Source organism: Danio aesculapii, chromosome 19, assembly GCF_903798145.1.
Source record: "Danio aesculapii chromosome 19, fDanAes4.1, whole genome shotgun sequence".
Lineage (NCBI taxonomy): Eukaryota > Metazoa > Chordata > Actinopteri > Cypriniformes > Danionidae > Danio > Danio aesculapii.
In genome coordinates, this window is record NC_079453.1 from 13,161,417 (window position 1) to 13,180,250 (window position 18,834).

Below are 18,834 nucleotides of genomic sequence, written 5' to 3' on the forward strand. Positions count from 1 at the left end.
GCAACTGAACTAAAATGCACATAATCTTTCAATATAGACTACAATTCTGTCATGCACTACACACTCACACCTGTTCCACATCCACACACAGCTGAAGCTGTTCAGAACTGATTACATGGACTTTAAAAGCAGTACAGACACACACCTATTGCTAAGTCTTGTTATACTGTAGTATGAACATTACAATGCATTTCCTTTGCCTGGCCTTGCCGTGTTTGACCCTTGCTTTGTTCTGTTTGTTTACGCTGCTTGCCGCCTGTACTGACCATTCGCCTGTTATTTGACCACTCTTCTGGATTTGCCTGCATGTAGCTGTTTGACCCTGTTGACTATTGCCTGCCTGACCAGTTCATAATAAACCTGCATTTGGATCATCTACTTCATTGTCAGCATCCCTCACATTACAAGAATGAACCGCCTTTAAAAAACATATTTTCAAAATATGCTTCACAAATTTATAACTCTATGTGAGCTAAATAGGCTAAAAATACAAAATGTAGCCAAAATGCTGTCTACAATATATTTTTAAGTATTTCTGTTTTCCACTAATGTAATGTAATGTCATTTAATCAGATGCTGCACAAATGTATTAATTGCTAAGATGTTAAAATCACATAGCTTTTATTTAAAATCTGAATCTTTTTATGACAAAAAACTGTAATATTTCGAAACAAATTTTACTTTACATAAACATAAAATACAGTTATAAAATATAACAAATAATTCGTAAATTTATGTATTTTTTTACTTAAATCACAATAAGTCTTACATTTTTGCATTTTGGATTTATTAAATGCTCAGATGTGTTTATTATTTAGAGATTAATTGATTGATTAGTTGATTGATAGATTGGAAACGTCAATGCTTCAATTTGGATGTCTAAACTTTTTACTGACACCAACAAAATCTATAAAAAATCTTCAAAATCACCCCACATGACAAAAACTGAAACTGTAAATAGAACCTTCTTTGTTTTTGTCAATCAAAAGCCACTAAAGTAACATCATTGTGTCTCACCCTCTGTTATGGCATGTGTGAGCAGCTGTTCTCCTCGCGGAGCCTGAGGAGACTCGGCTCTGAACAGGTTTCTGGAGCAGGCTGGCAGCATGACCTCATAGCCCCCCATGACCTCCGCCAGGTCTGAGAATAGAGTGACCCGCTCCTGCAGCAGCTCCAGCACCTCACTGTCCTTCTGCTGGATATCAGCTGAAACACAGCATCAACCATGGGTCATTCTGTACCTAAAACCACCAGTGGGTCAAATTTATGAATGCCTATGACCTCGATATGACCAAAAACATATTATTTTACTCTAATATACCACAATTTAATATGTTTAGAGTCATTGAATGATCATTTGTTGTTAAAACCACCAGTGGGTCAAATTTACCTATGCATTTGACCTTGATATGATAAAACATTATTTCACTGTAAAATACTACGATGTAACGTGTTTATAGTCATTGAATGATTATTTTGAGTCAAAACCACCAGTGGCTCAAATTTACCCATGCATATTACCTCGCTATGACCAAAAAAACAACTTTATTTTAATGCAATATACCAAATGTAATGTGTTTAGAACCACTGAATGATTATTAGTAGTCAAAACCATCACTTAATCAAATTTACCCATGCATATGACCTCGATATGACCAAAACATATTATTTCACTGTGATATACCACAATGTAATGTTTTTAGAATGATTGAATAATTATTAGTAATCAAAACTTCCAGTGGGCCAAATTTACCCATGCCTATGACCTCGATTTGACCCAAAACATATTATTTCACTGTAATATACCACAATGTAATGTGTTTAGAACTATTAAATTATTATTTGTAGTCAAAACCACCATTGGGTCAAATTTACCCATGCATATAACCTCGATATGACCAAAAAACATATTATTTCAATACTACGATGTAAAGTATTTAGAGTCATTGGAGATTTTGACAACTAATATATATTCAGTGGGTCAAATTTATCCATGCATATGACTTTGATATGCCCCAAAACACATTATTTCACTGTAATATACCACAATGTAATGTGTTTAGAATAATTTAGAGATTATTTGTAGTCCAAACCACCAGTTAGAGTCATTGAATGATCATTTGTAGTCAAAATCATCTGTGGGTCAAATTTACCCATGCATATAACCTCGATATGACCAAAAAACATATTATTTCAAAGTAATATACCACAATGTAATGTGTTTAGAATAATTTAGAGATTATTTGTAGTCCAAACCACCAGTTAGAGTCATTGAATGATCATTTGTAGTCAAAATCATCTGTGGGTCAAATTTACCCATGCATATAACCTCGATATGACCAAAAAACATATTATTTCAAAGTAATATACCACAATGTAATGTGTTTAGAATAATTTAGAGATTATTTGTAGTCCAAACCACCAGTGGGTCAATTTTGCCCATGCCTATGACTTTGATGTGACCAAAACACATTATTTCACTGTAATACACCACAATGTAATGTGTTTAGAAGCAATGAATGATTATTTGTAGTTATCATCTTTATGTTGACCCATAACACACCCCTTACTCATGATATCAACCCACCATCATGTCATTTAGTGCCTCTAATACCTGTGTGGCATTAATTCATCACTTTCTTTTATCCATAGTGACTAAAATGTATTATTACGAACTCCCCCAAAAAGTTCGCTTCGGTGAGCCTGCTGAAACGAACTCAAAAAGAACTTTGCTGTAGGCAGATTTGGTTTAAAACTCCATCATTTCGGCAATTTTTTCGATTTCACTCTAACTATATGTTCACACACAACCTTCAAGCACGTGTTTACATGGAAAAACAATAAAAAAGTAGCACATTGGAAAAACGTTTTGTGTGTGAACCGTTCCTAAGACATTACAAAACACTACATGCAAGGAAATAATTCAAATACTAATTCTAAAGGGATGTTTTTGAATTATCAAGGGGCTTTGCTGTTTCGATGGTTTGCTGCAGATGTAAAAGCACTATATACGAAAGTATTTCCTTGACCAAAAAGTGTTTTTATATGTATTAATATTAATTCCAGCAAGAAATCTTGTTCGATTGTTGAGAAAATGTCTAGTGATAAATGTGTGAAAGAGCTCCTTTGAGCATTTTAAAACAATTTTCTGCTTCTTTCAATCTGTCAATGGTTAACCCACTGAAGTGACTCATCATCTGAGAAAAGAAAAACAATCGGAATAAAAAAGGTTTGTCATAAGTGTGAATGTGTGTGTGTGTTAGTGTTTAAAGCAAACCTTTGAGTCTTCGCAGAAGAGCCTTGTCTTCTGTTTCTATAAGAGGGAATTCTTCTCTTGACGGACAGCTGTGATACAAAACAATGGGGATAAAGGAGAATGACCATCAGAAATGACAATTTGATCCAGGTGCTGTTTAGTCAATGCCTCTATATCTGAATTCATCTATATGATAGAGTCCACACTTTTAACATTAAATTATTTAAATGACTTTTTTTGGTACAATAACAGAAAAAATTATGCTAATTCTAGTTATTTGTATGGCAAAAAGTTATGTAATAAAAAAGATATATTATATCTTTATAATAAATAAAGATAATTTCCCAGTGATGGGTTGCAGCTGGAAGGGAATCCGCTGCGTAAAACATATGCTGGATAAATTGGCGGTTCATTCCGCTGTGGCGACCCCAGATTAATAAAGGGACTAAGCTGAAAATAAAATGAATGAATGAATAAATAGATAATAATATTAAAAATACATTATTATTATGTTTATATTTAACAATATATATTAGTATTAAATAAATGCATAAAATAACTAAGTAAATAAATTATTCAGTATTAATAATAATAATGATAATGATGAAGAATAAATTGTATTTTTTCATGCAGATTAAATATAACTTTTATAATAAATAGATAATAGTATTTTTTTTTAATAATACTTATAATACTAATTTAAAAAATATATAAATATATTTTTATTACTAACAATTAAATACAGTATGTAGTAGCAGTATGAATAATGATAATAATAACATTATTATTAATTATTATACGCTATATCATTATTATTATTATTATTATTAACAAAATAAATACTTAAAATAACAAATAATTAAATAAATTATTAATTATAATTAATAATACTGAAATATGAAGAATAAATATAATTTCATGCTGAGTTAAATGGATCTTTTATATTTTGATTCCTGTATATTTAAGAGGGCTCATTGTATTGAGGATCGTCCTATTTGAAGACCAAAAAGGAATAAACTCCAGATTAGTTTTAGGTGAGTTTTAAAATAAACACAGGCTACTTGGCAAGTCATGAATCCAGCAGAATGACAAATCCCTTCAAAATATTTCTGCTTAATATCCTAATAATAAAAATAAAATGCATTTTCGAAATTCCACTGCAAAGACAAAGATGTGTTTGTACCTGCTGATGGTCTGCTGTATGAGGCGAAGCCAGGTGTTTCTGTCGTCTTTGCTCGCCGCGTAGAGCTCGTACATCTCAGGTGGGCTGGACTCACTGCTGATTAGAAACAGTCCTCGCTCCTGATTGGCTATATCTCGAACCAAGAGACTCTGCAGTGACACCACAGCAGACTTATCCTACACACACGATGAGCAGACACAAACAGAACAAATTCACCATCTGTGTGCATTAGCAAACTGATAACACACAAATGCATTCAGAAACTTCAAACCCCTTTAGGGATTGTTAAGATGCAATACTTGGGGAAACTAAAACTGAGGACATGTCCGGAAACAACACTGTAAGAATAATAATATCTATGCTTATGCTATTCTGACTGTCTCTTCCATATCCCAAAGTTTATGGCGCTTAAAATATGCCAAATTTATGAAGCTTAAAAAGCTGACAATAATGTAGACTGCTGGTACTTGTTCAGATCTCAAATTTTTTAAGATACCATCGCAGGGCTTTGAAATCAAAAGGGGTCTAAGGCAAGGTGACGGACTTTCCTGTACCCTGTTTATACTAGTACTCAAGAGGGAATGGTTAGACATGTAGATGTGAACCCAGGAGGTACATTGTACAAAAGGACAGTGCAGTACTTGGCTTATGCGGATGACATACTCAGAAAGAGAGAAAGAGAGCTGAAGGAATGCTTCCTACAGCTAGAAAGGGAATCACACCGGGCAGGCCTGCATGTGAATACTGGCAAGACAAAGTATATGCTTATGTCTAGATCTCAGAGCACATCGACGGAACCCCTGCAGGTAGGACCGTACTCTTTAGAGCATGTCACCAACTTCAAATATCTAGGATCGTTGCTGACAGACAGCAACAAGACCAGTAAAGAAATAAAAGAGAGGTTGAAGGTGGGAAACAAAGCATATTTCAGCATGCAGCACCTCATTAAATCCTGTTTGCTGAGCCGAGTAGGCAAAAAGAGGCTATACCATACAGTATTGTAACCAGTGGTGATGTATGCCAGCAGAACATAGGTATTAACAGCTTGGGATGAACTGCTTCTCAATGGAGAGAAAGATCTTGAGGAGGATCTATGGACCAGTTTGTGACCAAAATGAATGGATAAAGAGTAATGCAGAAGTGGCAGTACTGTATGGTGAGCCAAGCTTGGGTGCAGAAATAAAGAGGAGAACCGGTTAAGATTGCTGGGCCACTTGGAGAGATTACTCAAGCACAGAGCTGTTAAGAAAGTGTACAAGCTTAAGCAGAAAGGAAGGAGACGTCCTGGAAGGTCATGGAAGAGGTGGTTAGAGGACATCGAAGAAGATCTACATTTCCTTTTTTATTTTCCTAGAAGTGCGTGTTTGGAGAAATCGAACATTGGATCGGGAAGGCTGGAGGGGAGTGGTTGAAGAGGCCAAGGCTCTACAAAGGCCGGAGCCCCACTGGAAACTGAATATTATATGCCTTTAATTTTTTTTATTTGAATTTCTTGATTTGACTTTGAATCTAATATTTAGGACAATTGAAGTTTTAAAGTCAAATTTCTATAGACGTATTTGCAAACTTTTTTGTTCTGAATTCATAGACTGCAGATATCCAGTTTGTAAAAATAAAGTCTTCAAGATCAACATCAAATTCAATATTCCACAATTCAAATCCAGAAATTCCAAAATTCAGCGCAGGTCATGTCAGGGGTCATCACCAGCGAAGAGTAGCATATTTACGCTCATAGTTATTTGGATCTGGTGCGTATCCAGGCCAGATGATTGACCTGCTCCTCTAAAGCTGGATTTATATTTTTATTATCATACTATTATTCCATATGATTATACCAGTATTTCTAACAATATGGGGGACTTACTGTCCTGAAGAAACAGTGTGAGGAAGAAGTTTGCCATTGGAGTGGCTAAACCAGGGGTGGGCAATTCATTTTTCCAAGGGGCCACATTAGACTCTGAGGCGGTTTTAATTTAAACCACCCCAGTTTAATTAATTAATCAGTCAAAAAAAAAAAATTCTGTGAAACTTTTCAATAAACATTGATAAAAACTCTAAAGTTTAAAAAATAATCAATTTTACACAAAAAGTAATTTAAAGACCAGCATCACAATATTAACTTCATATAAATGCCGCAGGGTTGTTTGTTTGATTGCTTCACCTTAAGTAAACTGTATTTATTCATTCATGCATTCATTCATTCATTTATATTTTTTATGTTCAGTGAGAGAATTCTAGCCTGTGTTGGGCTGAACAAGTGCACTGCAGTCATATTGAATGTGAGGTGGATATGTGATGTAATGATCATCACTAAGGCCCCGTTTACACTAGTACGTTTTAGTAAAAACTGCGTTTTGGAATAAAAACGTACCACGTTCGTTTCTGAACAACCCTTTGTCTACATTAAAACGGTGAAAACGCACATCACATGGCCACACACACACACTCTGGCATGCACTGCAGCGAGCTTTGAGCACATACCCATATGAGAAATGTGCACGTCGGACTGTACATCAAGGATCTAATCTCACTATATTAGTTAAACGTGATATTTAATTCATCTTGCTGTCTCTATCTAACGACATTTTACCTGACTTTGGTCTTTTGAATCTATTACTTGTTCTCAGGCAACGTGTTTTGGCTGAGCGCAAAGATAAGTTAGGCTAATATCCTAATTAATATAACCTCAGACACCGATTCTGCACATCTGACTGATTGCTTGCATTTATTTTCTCTATTGTATACACTTATTGTGTGTTATACTTTTATAATGGTCATTGTTTATTATTAAAACTGATATTCAATGAAAGAGAGGGTGTGTTTTGTATTTTCACTGAAAATGAAAGGAGGCAGTAATGTTATAGGCTCCATTTTGTTATAAATATGCATGAAGATGACGGTCATATTATGCAGCTTCACTACGCCTCAACATTTTTGATGTCTGTTAAGTTGCTAATATCAAAATGAAAATAGGCAGATCCTCACATCATGTTTTCATTTTATTGTTAAGATACTGAAACAGCATAGCCAGGGTGATGTGAATGACTTTATAAAGTACACACTCGGGAGCTTGTTTTCCATATCAAACTTGAACTCTGACCTTACAAGGAGAGGATGCAGGACTTAACTGTGTGTAGGCTACTAATATTGAGTAAAAGCCCCAATTAGATAGGTGAACGTCTGCAGCCCTGCCTCCATTTTCAGATGTCTCCGTTTTCCCCATTCACACTAAGATGGAGCAGCAGCGATTTAGAATGAAAACGGCCTCTTCAGCGTTTCCAAAACGCTCTGGGGATGGCGCAACCGTAGCAAAACTTATGCGTATTAAAACTGAAACGTATTAGTGTAAACAGGGCCTGAGAGAGGATCTGTATCTGGATTTGTTAAATGGTTAATAAAGTATACCTTTATTACTGTGTAACTGCATACAAAGTGTAAAGCTGCCTGGTTGGTTCCTATCACAAGACTCGTGGTTAGCTCGTGGCACTCTGAAATGTTTTAAATTTTTACAGTGCCAGGAAAACGTGAGCACGACATTACGAATGTGCATCCCTTCCTATTTGCTGGCTAAACAGGCGGGTCTCCATTTGAAATAATGAAACTGAGCGCACAAAAGACGCTATATGTGAAAGTCCCTTTTTGTTGACTCACAATATCAGACCTGCGCATTGCAAGGCCCTGTTTGCGGTTGAATTTAAATTAAACAAAAACTTCACGCGGGCCGATCAAAGAAGTCCAGCAAGCCTCATGTGGCCCGCGGGCTGTAAATTGACCAGGTCTGGGCTAAACAAATGAATTTAATTATGTAAAAAATTTTGTTGTGGATAAATTTGCCTGTGAAAACACTTTTAGCTTTTAGTAAACTTTAATTTAGGCTGATTAATTTAGGCTACATGGTATATATTCAAGCTACAGTTGAAGTCAGAATTATTAGCCCCCTGAATTATTAGCCCCCCTGTTTATTTTTTTCCTCAATTTCTGTTTAATGGAGAGAGGAACACATTTCTTAACATAATAATTATAATAATTCATTTCTAATAACTGATTTATTTTATCTTTGCCATGATGACAGTTAATAATATTTGACTAGATATTTTTCAAGACACTTCTATACAACTTAAAGTGACATTTAAAGGCTTAACTAGGTTAATTAGGTTAACTAGGTTGAAGTTAGGTTAACTTAAAAAAATTTAAAAAACGCTTTTATTCTAGCCAAAATAAAACAAATAAGGCTTTCGCCAGAAGAAAAAATAGTATCAGACATACTGTGAAAATTTCCTTGCTCTGTTAAAACATCATTTGTGAAATATTTAAAAAAGAAAAAAAACAGGGGGTGGGGTGGTGGGGGATGGGGTTGGCTAATAATTCTGACTTCAACTGTAACTACATGCCTAATGAAAAACATTCACTTAGAATAAGTAGACTACGTGCATAAAAAAAAGTTGTGATTTTCCATTATTGCCTGTTTTGTTGGTAAAGCTGCATTGATACTATTTGTATTGTATAGAGTGCTACAGAAATAAAAGTTTCTTCGCTTGACACGTCATTTACAAAAAAAATTTAACAGAACATACTTCTTTATAAATCTACACAGTTCAAGGTGTCATACAATGAAAACCCTAAACACTAATGTGGAGTTTACTATATAATAACTTACCAAACTGGCAAAGATGAACCGCTGATCTTTCTCTTGCAAGAATACTAGAATATCAGTCATCAACAGAACTTGAACATCTACAACAGAAACAGACGGGGAAATGTAGTGCATTACATTACCCAAAAACATAATGACATGGCAGTTAATACAACAGTTATTCAGTAAGCTGAGTCCCAAATGGCACACTATACACTAATGCACAATGCACTTACACACACAACAGCATAGTATATGTATGTAGTGTAGTCCCAAATAGACTACAACTAAACTAAAAACTAAAACTAAAACTAAAAATTTTTTTTTACTGAGCGGAAATTCAAACCGTTTCCCAGATGATGTTTGACGGTTGCCAAATTAGCAAAATAAATGACCAAACTACCAAATAATACATGCTACAAGTATATCCGCATTCATCATCGGGAGGTGCTATAATCACTCACATTGGAGAATTTTGCTTTCATAATTAAAAATAAATAAAGTTATCCAACATGAGTGCCTGATAGCTCCACACCATTCCACGTGAAGTGTCCATCATTCCATACTTCATTTTACCGGTTGAACAAGTGCATCATCTGTGTATTTAAAGTGCACGAATTCTTTTTAGAGTTTTAAGTGTGAACGCACTACTTACACTATTTATACTACATGGCACAGAATGTGCATAAGTATGCGATTTGGGACACACCTTGTTTCTCCCTTTAAAGCTCGGAACACCCCAAAACAAGGTCAAGAACTAGCAGTGATAAAAACCGAGGAAAATATATGATCTGTGTCTGCGTGAAAGAGTGCATCTTTCCATACCTGCAGGTGGCAGTGTGTGAGTTGTCATTCGAGAACTAGAGCTAGAACCAGAACTAGTGCAGCACACAAACAACCCATAAACAAAGCAGCATTTATGTACCATTTTCACGTTTCTTTGCCCTCACTACAAAGGGATTCGCTCGTGCAAATTTATCTGAAAATCTAGATAGATTGCAAATATTTAAAGGATTTAAAACATCGAATGTTTTTTTTTCCTAAAATTGACGCGCACTCAGATTGCCAGATTGATGACAACAACAGGATCAAGCCAAAAGTGAAGACATTCACGTGAGCAGATTACATACAAGCAACGTCAATGTAAATGCGAGAACATAGGTACATTTTCACTGGGTGATGCGAATTAAGCATTTTTCAAGAGTTCACACTTAGATAATGCTCAACTATGATTAGGTTTGGCATGCTCTCCCGGGACAGAACCCTGAGCTCGGAGATAGAGCCCAAGGTTCCTGCCTGGTCAATGAGCATTGAGAGGGATATGAGATCAGGTATTTCTCGAGAGCCCCGAGTTAGTTTGTGAAACTATACTTTGGTAAATATGGTGGTTCTAATTGATTCAGTATGAATGCAGTAAGTGCTTGTGACTTACAATTCGCTTATGTACATGCTTTTAGACTGTGGGAGGAAACTGGAGTACCCGGGGAAAACCCACGCAAACATGGGGAGAAAATGCAAACTCCACGCAGAGTGTACCGACTGGCTCAATTAGAATTTGAACCATTGGCCCTCCCGCTGCGAGGCAGCAGTGTCAGCCACTGAGCCGCCATGTCGCCTGATCATAGAATTGAGGAGGAGGGAGACGGGAAGGATAGAAGGGGGGTTTTCCAAAAACGAAAATTGGGAATGAAGTTTAGACAGGATATTTATAGTAATTTTGGAATTATCTGATAGGTTAGCTGATGATTAGCGATAAGGATCAGCTGTAGTCGATCATATCATGTGCTCCTCTCGAAATTAGTGATTATTTGAAACTTCACTTGGCTGTGCCCGAATACATTGAGGCATCCTTTATGGCTGAAATGAAATACACTGTTTGTTTCCACCCTGGCAACCCAAGATGCTGAAATATAATTGGATAAACTGGCAGTGGGCAGAGTTACACAGACCAAAACCAAGACAGACATTCCAACCAGAATGCACATTTTTTAAAGGAGAATAACTGACTATCATTGTTTTTTAGATAAACAAGTATGTTCACTTAGCATGTTTCTTAAATGCAGCATCTGCAAACATATTCTGCTATTTTTATGCTTTAGAAGAATCAAAAATGCACATACAGCACTTTTAAGAAAAGCTTCTTTGTGTTACCTCTTAAATTGCGTCAGCTGCTTAATTTTATCACTTTAGTTTTTGTTCCCACACTCTGGTTCGTAGCTGAACAGCCAATCAGAACACTGATGGCCTATGCAGGTTGTACAAACTCCCTCTAACATGAGCCTAACCAAACTACACTTTAAAAAGTGATCAGTTACATTACTTTAAAAAGTGAGTAAACCCGTTGCCTTAAAAGCATCAAGTTGATTTTAAGTTGAGTAAACCCATTGACTTAACTTTTATAATTATGCACATACTTTGGTTACTTAATAGTTATAAGGCAACGAGTTTACTCTCTTTTTTTAAGTAAAGTCAACTAATTGCTTTTTACAGTGTAGCCAGGCAGACACTCACTGACGATCTGATGCTACCTTTGGCCTGGTGTGTCTCAGCCTTAACACAGACACTTATCGCATCATACGTCCCTATTTACAGTACAGCTATCTTCAGTACCTTTGAGTCGAGAGCTGGGTGTTTTCCAGAGCAGAGTGCCTTCATGTATGAGCTGCCTGCGGAGCAGTTCAGCCGGTCGAAACAGAGCTCCCGAGCGAAGTTTGGCCTCTGCACGCGGATCCACTCGAGAGCGGATTTCCTGCAGCCGCTGCGTCCTCTCCAGCTCCAAAACCTGCTGATCCACCGAACACAGCAGCTCCCGGAGACAAGCCAGAGCCTGAGACAGGCCTGCAGCTTCCTCCAGATTGTCTGCATCATTACAATCAATAATCAAGCACAGAAAAAAATTACAATCCATTAGCAGGCAATTTTATGATTAAAATCTAAAACGTGATGTCACTATTATGTGCTGGAAAGGGGCATTTATAAGTTTGTTTGTCGTTTGATTTGTTCATTTATTATACTGGACAATTATTTTTTTTTAAATGTACTTCTTTAACCTAAATAAAACATATTCAGTAAATAATAAGATGGTTCATCTTAAGGGGCTATTCCAATTCAATAATTATATAAAAAAATTCTAAATAATTTTAAACAAACAAACAAATATTTAATATTTAAAAAATTGAGTTTTAGGCAAAATTATTAGCCTTCCTGTGAAATTTGAATTATTTCAACTATTCCCTAATGACATAATACAGCAAGAACAATTTCACAGTATTTCCTATTATATTTTTTCTTCTGGTGAAAGTCTTTTTTTTGTTTGGTTGCAATCATTTTTATAGCTTTAATAGTTTTTTAGATTTTTAATAGTTTTACATAAATAACTGTTAAAAATTGTTGGTGGGGGGAGTTGATGTTGGTGTTGGTGTTGTCGCAGATAAAAGTGAACAGCGGATGGTGGAGGAGGGGGACTGGTAAAATGAGGTGCTGGATCAGATTTCAGAGGTTCCAGATCTGGCATGTTAATTAAGCCCTGGGTATATGCAAGAATCCTAAAGGTAATTTCAATACCTTTTTAAGACTTTTTAAAGACCTTCTCAAAATATTTAAATACCTCATCTCCACTTCAAGTTCTAATCAGCATCAAACCTTTAACCTAATAAACAGTTGTTAATAAACTAGTTAAATAAAGCAATAGAGCACCACCATGCAGCAGAACTCAGATAAGCACGGAAGAAACAAAGCTTGAAAGACTAAATTAAGCGGTTGTTTGCAGCCACAGGCTTAAGCCACTGTTTAAACTCGTCTTTCGCCATCTAGGAGTACGCAAACTTACATTTTCCCATTTTGCAGTCTGTTTCACTTTATGATTTGGAGATGATTTATGATGTGGAGAGCGTCACATCACCTTCCTGTGTTTGTCACAAATTACGTGACATCACCCGGACGGAGGAGCTTGGTTGGATGCACCCCGGCCCGAACCAATTGATTGGATTGAGCATGCCGTTGCTAATATTAGGAGGAAAATAAATATATTTATGCTTTTTTGTAGTCAAACACTTTGGATAACGCTAGAACAAAATGTAAGACCTTGTAAAAACGCGATTAAGACTTTTTAATACCTTTTAAGAGCCTTAATTTTCTTAGAACTGATTTATCAACTTTTAATATTTTTTAAGACCCCGCGGACACCCTGTATTAACTACTAAAATTCCAGGACTTTTCCAAAGCTTTCAGGAACATATTGATGACTTAATGTTTCATGTAATGTACACGTACATGTGGTAAAAAAAAAAAAATACACATTCAAATTTATTACAGCATATAAAAAATACGTGACAATTTATATAATTTATGTTTATATATCTGTAAAATAGATTTAAAAAGTGTCTTGCTGTTGGTGTAAATTAAAAATTTTTTTTTTAGAAATGTTGACATGTTTTTTAAGACTTCATAAGATAAAATAGTACAAATTAGCTTTTAGCACCTTCAGTATCGTACCCCTATAGTTAGAGATTATTTTTGGAAACAACACTCAAAATGGAGCTTGAATTATGATGAATGCGAGTGAAAGACAGGTGAAGTTAAAACTGCAAGTTGCTTTTTACTGCATACAGAGAACGCAATGTGAAGAGACGAACTGGTCAAATTTAAAATAAAATTCAAAAGTTACCCAACATTATCATCTCAAATATGTAATTACACAGATATTTGCTAAACATATTTCCATGACTTCTCCAAAACATTTTGGGTTTATTTGTTTATTTCTAAAACTTTTCCAGGCCTGGAAAATGCCTTGACAAAGTTCCATGACTCTTCCAGATTTTCCAGGACCTTATGAACCCTGTAATATAGTAAATATATGAACTGTCTAATTAGTTTAAATAGTTTTAGTGATAATTTTTAATAGTTTTACATACAAAACGACTTGTCTAATTACTCTAACTTAGCCTAGTTCACCTAATTAAACAGGTTAAGCCTTTAAATTGCACTTTAAGCTGAATACTAATAAATTGCAAAATAACTAGACAACTATTATGTACTGTTATCATGGCAAAAACAAAAGAAACTAGTACATTTTAAAATTATTATATTTAAAATATGTTAAAAAAATTGTTGAAAAAAGGATAATAATTTTGCCTTTAACTGTATACACACTACATCCTTCATAAATTTTGTTTAAGGATTTGAATGTCACAGAACTGCATAAACAGAGGAGAAGGGCAGACATGAGCAGCTGTTTAAATACAGCTAATATTGACACTGGCGTCAATTAAACATCTGAGTCTCACCTTTGGTGTTGTCATGGATTCGCTGCAGCAGGACAGGGTATTTTGTGATGCGCTGAGTGACCAGTAGTATACACTCCTGAAAGCCATGACGGCGCAGTAAGGGCCCCCGACTCACCCTCTAAACAGAGATGGAGACAACGAGAAAGGGTTTGATCTTTCCATAAAAAAGCCTCTGATTGCAAAAACTGAGTTACAAAATAAAAAACACACAGACACACACACACACACATATATATAAATACATATATACATATATACACATTTTAATTTTGTACCGGTATTAAAAAATTTATTAAAAACAATTTTACTACATAATATGTACAATATTATAATTGATCATTTTGGTAATTATACTTTTTTTAAGTGTCATAAAAATAGCATCTGAATGTAAGCTAAAAAAAACATAAATAAATTAAGTACATAGATACACATTTTAATATAGTACTGGTATAAAAAAAAAATATTATGAACAATTTTACTAGATAATACAGTGCATCCGGAAAGTATTCGAAGCGCTTCACTTTTTCCACATTTTTTTTTATGTTACAGCTTTTGCTCAGTACTTGATGCACTTTTGGCAGCAATTACAGCCTCAAGTCTTTTTGAATATGATTCCACAAGCTTGGTACACCTGTCTTTGGGAATTTTTGCCCATTCCTTTTTGCAGTACCTCTCAAGCTCTATCAGGTTGGATAGGAAGCGACCTGTACACCCATTTTCAGATCTCTTCAGAAATGCTCAATAGGATTTAGTTCTGGGCTCTGGCTGAGCCACTCAAGGACATTCACTGAGTTGTTGTGAAGCCATTCCATGAATATTTTGGTGATAAATGATGTCTCTGTACATTGCTGTATTCATCTTTCCCTCTATCCTGACTAGTCTTCCAGTTCCTGCTGCTGAAAAACATCCCCACAGCATGATGCTGCCACCACCATGCTTCACTGTAGGGACGGTATTAGCCTGGTAATGAGTGGTGCCTGGTTTTCTCCAAACGTAAAGCCTGGCATTCACTAGAAAGAGTTCAGTTTTAGTCTCATCAGATCAGAGAATTTTGCTTCTTATGGTCTGAGAGTCCTTCAGATGCCTTTTGGCAAATTCCAGGCAGGGAGTGACTTCCATCTGGCCACTCTACCATACAGGCTTGATGGTATAGTGGATTGCTGCACAGATGGTTATCCTTCTGTAAGGTTCTCCTCTCCACAGAACGCTGGAGCTCAGACAAAGTGACCATCGGGTTATTAATTACCTCCCTGACTAAGACCCTTCTTCCCCGATCACTCAGCTTAGATGGCCGGCCAGCTCTAGGAATAGATATAATTTATTTATTTATTTATTTTACAATTTATTATAGTACTGGTATTAAAAAACTTATTATGAACAATTTTACTATATAATATGTACAATAACATAATAATGACAATAATGATAATTTTGGCCATTATTTTTTTAACCTGTCTTAAAAATACAGTGCTAAGCATATATGAATACAACCCTCACAAATCTATCTTTTAAATTAATATTTTTAATAGGAAGCTATACAATATCATATTTGTGCATATAAATTAGATTAGTCAGTACAGAAGCCAAATCTGGAACTTGTCTAACAAAATAACTCACAATAACGGTCCAAAAACTAGTACACCTAAATTTATGTTATAGAAAAATATTGAATAATGTAAAAAAGGGGGAAAAATTAAAAGAAAAAAAAATGGAAAACTATAGTTGAAATTCTGTAGGTTGCAATTTTTAAAAATATTTTGCTTGAATTAAATTGTATTAAATCTTTCAATTTCTAAATATGCTCGGTGACTAAAATATTACTTTAATAAATATATCTGTTTAATAAATCTGTTTTGTTTAAATACCAAAATACATTGTCTAAATTCACTGAGAAATTGATAAAAATATTCATTTTCAAAATGGGGTGTACTCAATTATGCTCAGCACTGTAGTAAAAAATAAAAATGTATTATGAAATATTTTACTAGATCATTAATTCATTCATTTTCTTTTCAGCTTAGTCCCTTTATTTCAGGGGTCGCCACAGTGGAATGGACCGCCAACTTATTCAGCATATGTTTTATATGGCACCTGTTTGGACTTTACTAGATAATACGCACAATAATATAATTGATAATTTTGGCCATTATTTGTTTTACTTGTCTTAATAGCCTCTGATTGTAATAAAATAAAATAAAATAAAATAAAATAAAATAAAATAAAATAAAATAAAATAAAATAAAATAAAATAAAATAAAATAAATAAAATAAAATAAAATAAAATAAAATAAAATAAAATAAAATAAAATAAAATAAAATAAAATAAAAAATAACATAAAATAAAATAAAATAAAAGCCAAATAAATGCTAAATTGAGGCCAAATTTTAAAAACATGAAGATAATACATTCATGCTACATATCTGATAAAATACTAGATATCCAACACCCATCATAACATTTATTATAATGGAGTGAAAAGGTTTTTATTTTGAAATACATGGAACTTGCCATGATCTTAAAAACTGCCATTTACAGTACTGGACAGAAGTTTACTTCCATTGCATGCATAATAAACATGTTAATCTTTAAAATGTCACTGCAATTTGACTAGTAAATTGTGAAACAAACCTTGATCCTGATCAAAATATGATCCTCACCCTCACTGATCAATACTGAACATTTCAAGAAGTGCATTCAATAGCATATTAGTACTGTTCTTTATTCGTGACATTTCACTGGTTTTTGTCAGCCCTAAATGCTATTATGCTTCAGCTATTATGAACTAAAATGAAAATGAGAGCCGAGCACAGTCATGATGATACCTGTACATCTGATGATTCACCCATTTATAAGGGTTCGCAGGCATTTATTCCATTAATGCACCACCCACCATCATTTCTCACCCGATGCCACTCTGTCCTCCCACTTGAAACACACAGACGACACCTGATCCGCTTACGCAAACAAACAAACACACGCAGGACACCGTCTTGTTCTTACCCGTATAAAGAGCTGAAGTCTCTTGTCTCTGGCCAGCAGCTCTTTGTAGAGTTTGACAGCCTTCATATGGCGACTGCAGAACTCAGAATAGGCCTTCAGCATATCATCTGCAAACTGACCTGAGAACTGTCCAACACACACACACAGACAGTGCACTATAAACACTTTGTTCTTTGAAACCTGAAAAGCCTTCAGCCTCCCACTCCCATACACTCAGAATGACGTTTCCATTTCCACTTGTCGCCCTTTCTTTCTTTCTGTTTGACTTTTCACTTCCTCTGCAACATGACGTCGTGTTTTCCTCCACCAAGCTCTGTCATTTTCAATGCACTTCAAATTCAATTAGGCTATTTGGTTAAGATACTGTGTTACAGGTTTAGTTGACTCAAAAATGAACATGGAGTTGTCATTTGTTCACTCTGGTGAACCCTTCCTTCTATTTCAGATCACAAAAATAAAAGTAAATATATTTAAATACAAAGTTCCGTCATAAAACGTTATGTGCGCACAGGTTGATAGGTCACCTTATCTGCTCATATGTCATTAACTATTGTACATGGCACAGGGGATTGGTGGTTATTGTTGCTTCAGCAGCCAATGAACTTGCTCTTCAACATTTTTAATGCTCAGTGTTGTTTTACGCTAGCATGTGCAGCAGAGACCCTCCTCCACCCCAGCTCCCCCTGTGTTTAGATCTGCTATGGGGGTTACATATTTATTATGTTCGCAGCAGCAGTGTGTATTATTCTCAAGCAGTATGTGTGTGAATATGCTGGCAGTAGCAGGTCTCAGTACTTGCTCTGCCATAATATTTAAAGCAGCAGCATCGTAGCAGATCTATTCCATTAAGACCAAACACATCAACATTGCCATATACATATTTATTACCATACTGAATCAAAAGAGTTGTCATGACAGAAATACTGCGTATGTCCAACCATATAATGGAAGTAAATGGTGTTTAGCAAGTTTATATTCAAAAATGTAAATTTTTTAAGAGAAAAAACCCTGCAAAAATTAATAATACTACTTGCTTTTCCAGATAATATAACAAAATTGATGCAAAATGTTCAGCATGTGCCAGAAACCCTACATAATTATAAAAAGTCCTGAGCATGTTTAATTGTCCTTTTTTTTATTTACTCAAATGGTAACATGGTAACTATTGACTGAAGACCACAGTTTTAGCTTTTAGTTTTCTCTAATGTTCTACTGAAGAAAAAATAATCACTTAGTCAAAGGATGATGTAGTCAGTACCAACAAAACAGAACTAATCCATACACATCAAAGGGAGGACTAAATAGCTTTGAATTTGTACACTGACATGCACAAGATTAATTTGACTTTTTTAATATAAACAGTTAAAATATAATATAAAACATTTTTAAAAACATGTAGGGTTATAGAAATATGTGTCTTTAGGGTTATAGAAATAAAATCTAAATAATGTCATGCGCTTTTATAGAAAGCTCAAA

General features: G+C 34.9%; 1 protein-coding gene across 3 annotated transcripts in view; it reads right to left on the minus strand.

The window, feature by feature from the left end:
• Positions 1 to 18,834, minus strand: part of arhgef1a (Rho guanine nucleotide exchange factor (GEF) 1a) — a 132,455-nt gene that overhangs the window by 13,687 nt on the left and 99,934 nt on the right. For all 3 annotated transcript variants that reach the window (XM_056479338.1, XM_056479339.1, XM_056479340.1), the window contains 7 exons: positions 17,359 to 17,484; positions 14,358 to 14,475; positions 11,683 to 11,931; positions 9,097 to 9,173; positions 4,440 to 4,615; positions 3,278 to 3,345; positions 1,018 to 1,206 (listed from right to left, as the gene is read on the minus strand). In XM_056479338.1, coding sequence (XP_056335313.1) covers positions 1,018 to 1,206; positions 3,278 to 3,345; positions 4,440 to 4,615; positions 9,097 to 9,173; positions 11,683 to 11,931; positions 14,358 to 14,475; positions 17,359 to 17,484 — 1,003 coding nt within the window. The remainder of the gene's footprint in view (positions 1 to 1,017; positions 1,207 to 3,277; positions 3,346 to 4,439; positions 4,616 to 9,096; positions 9,174 to 11,682; positions 11,932 to 14,357; positions 14,476 to 17,358; positions 17,485 to 18,834) is intronic.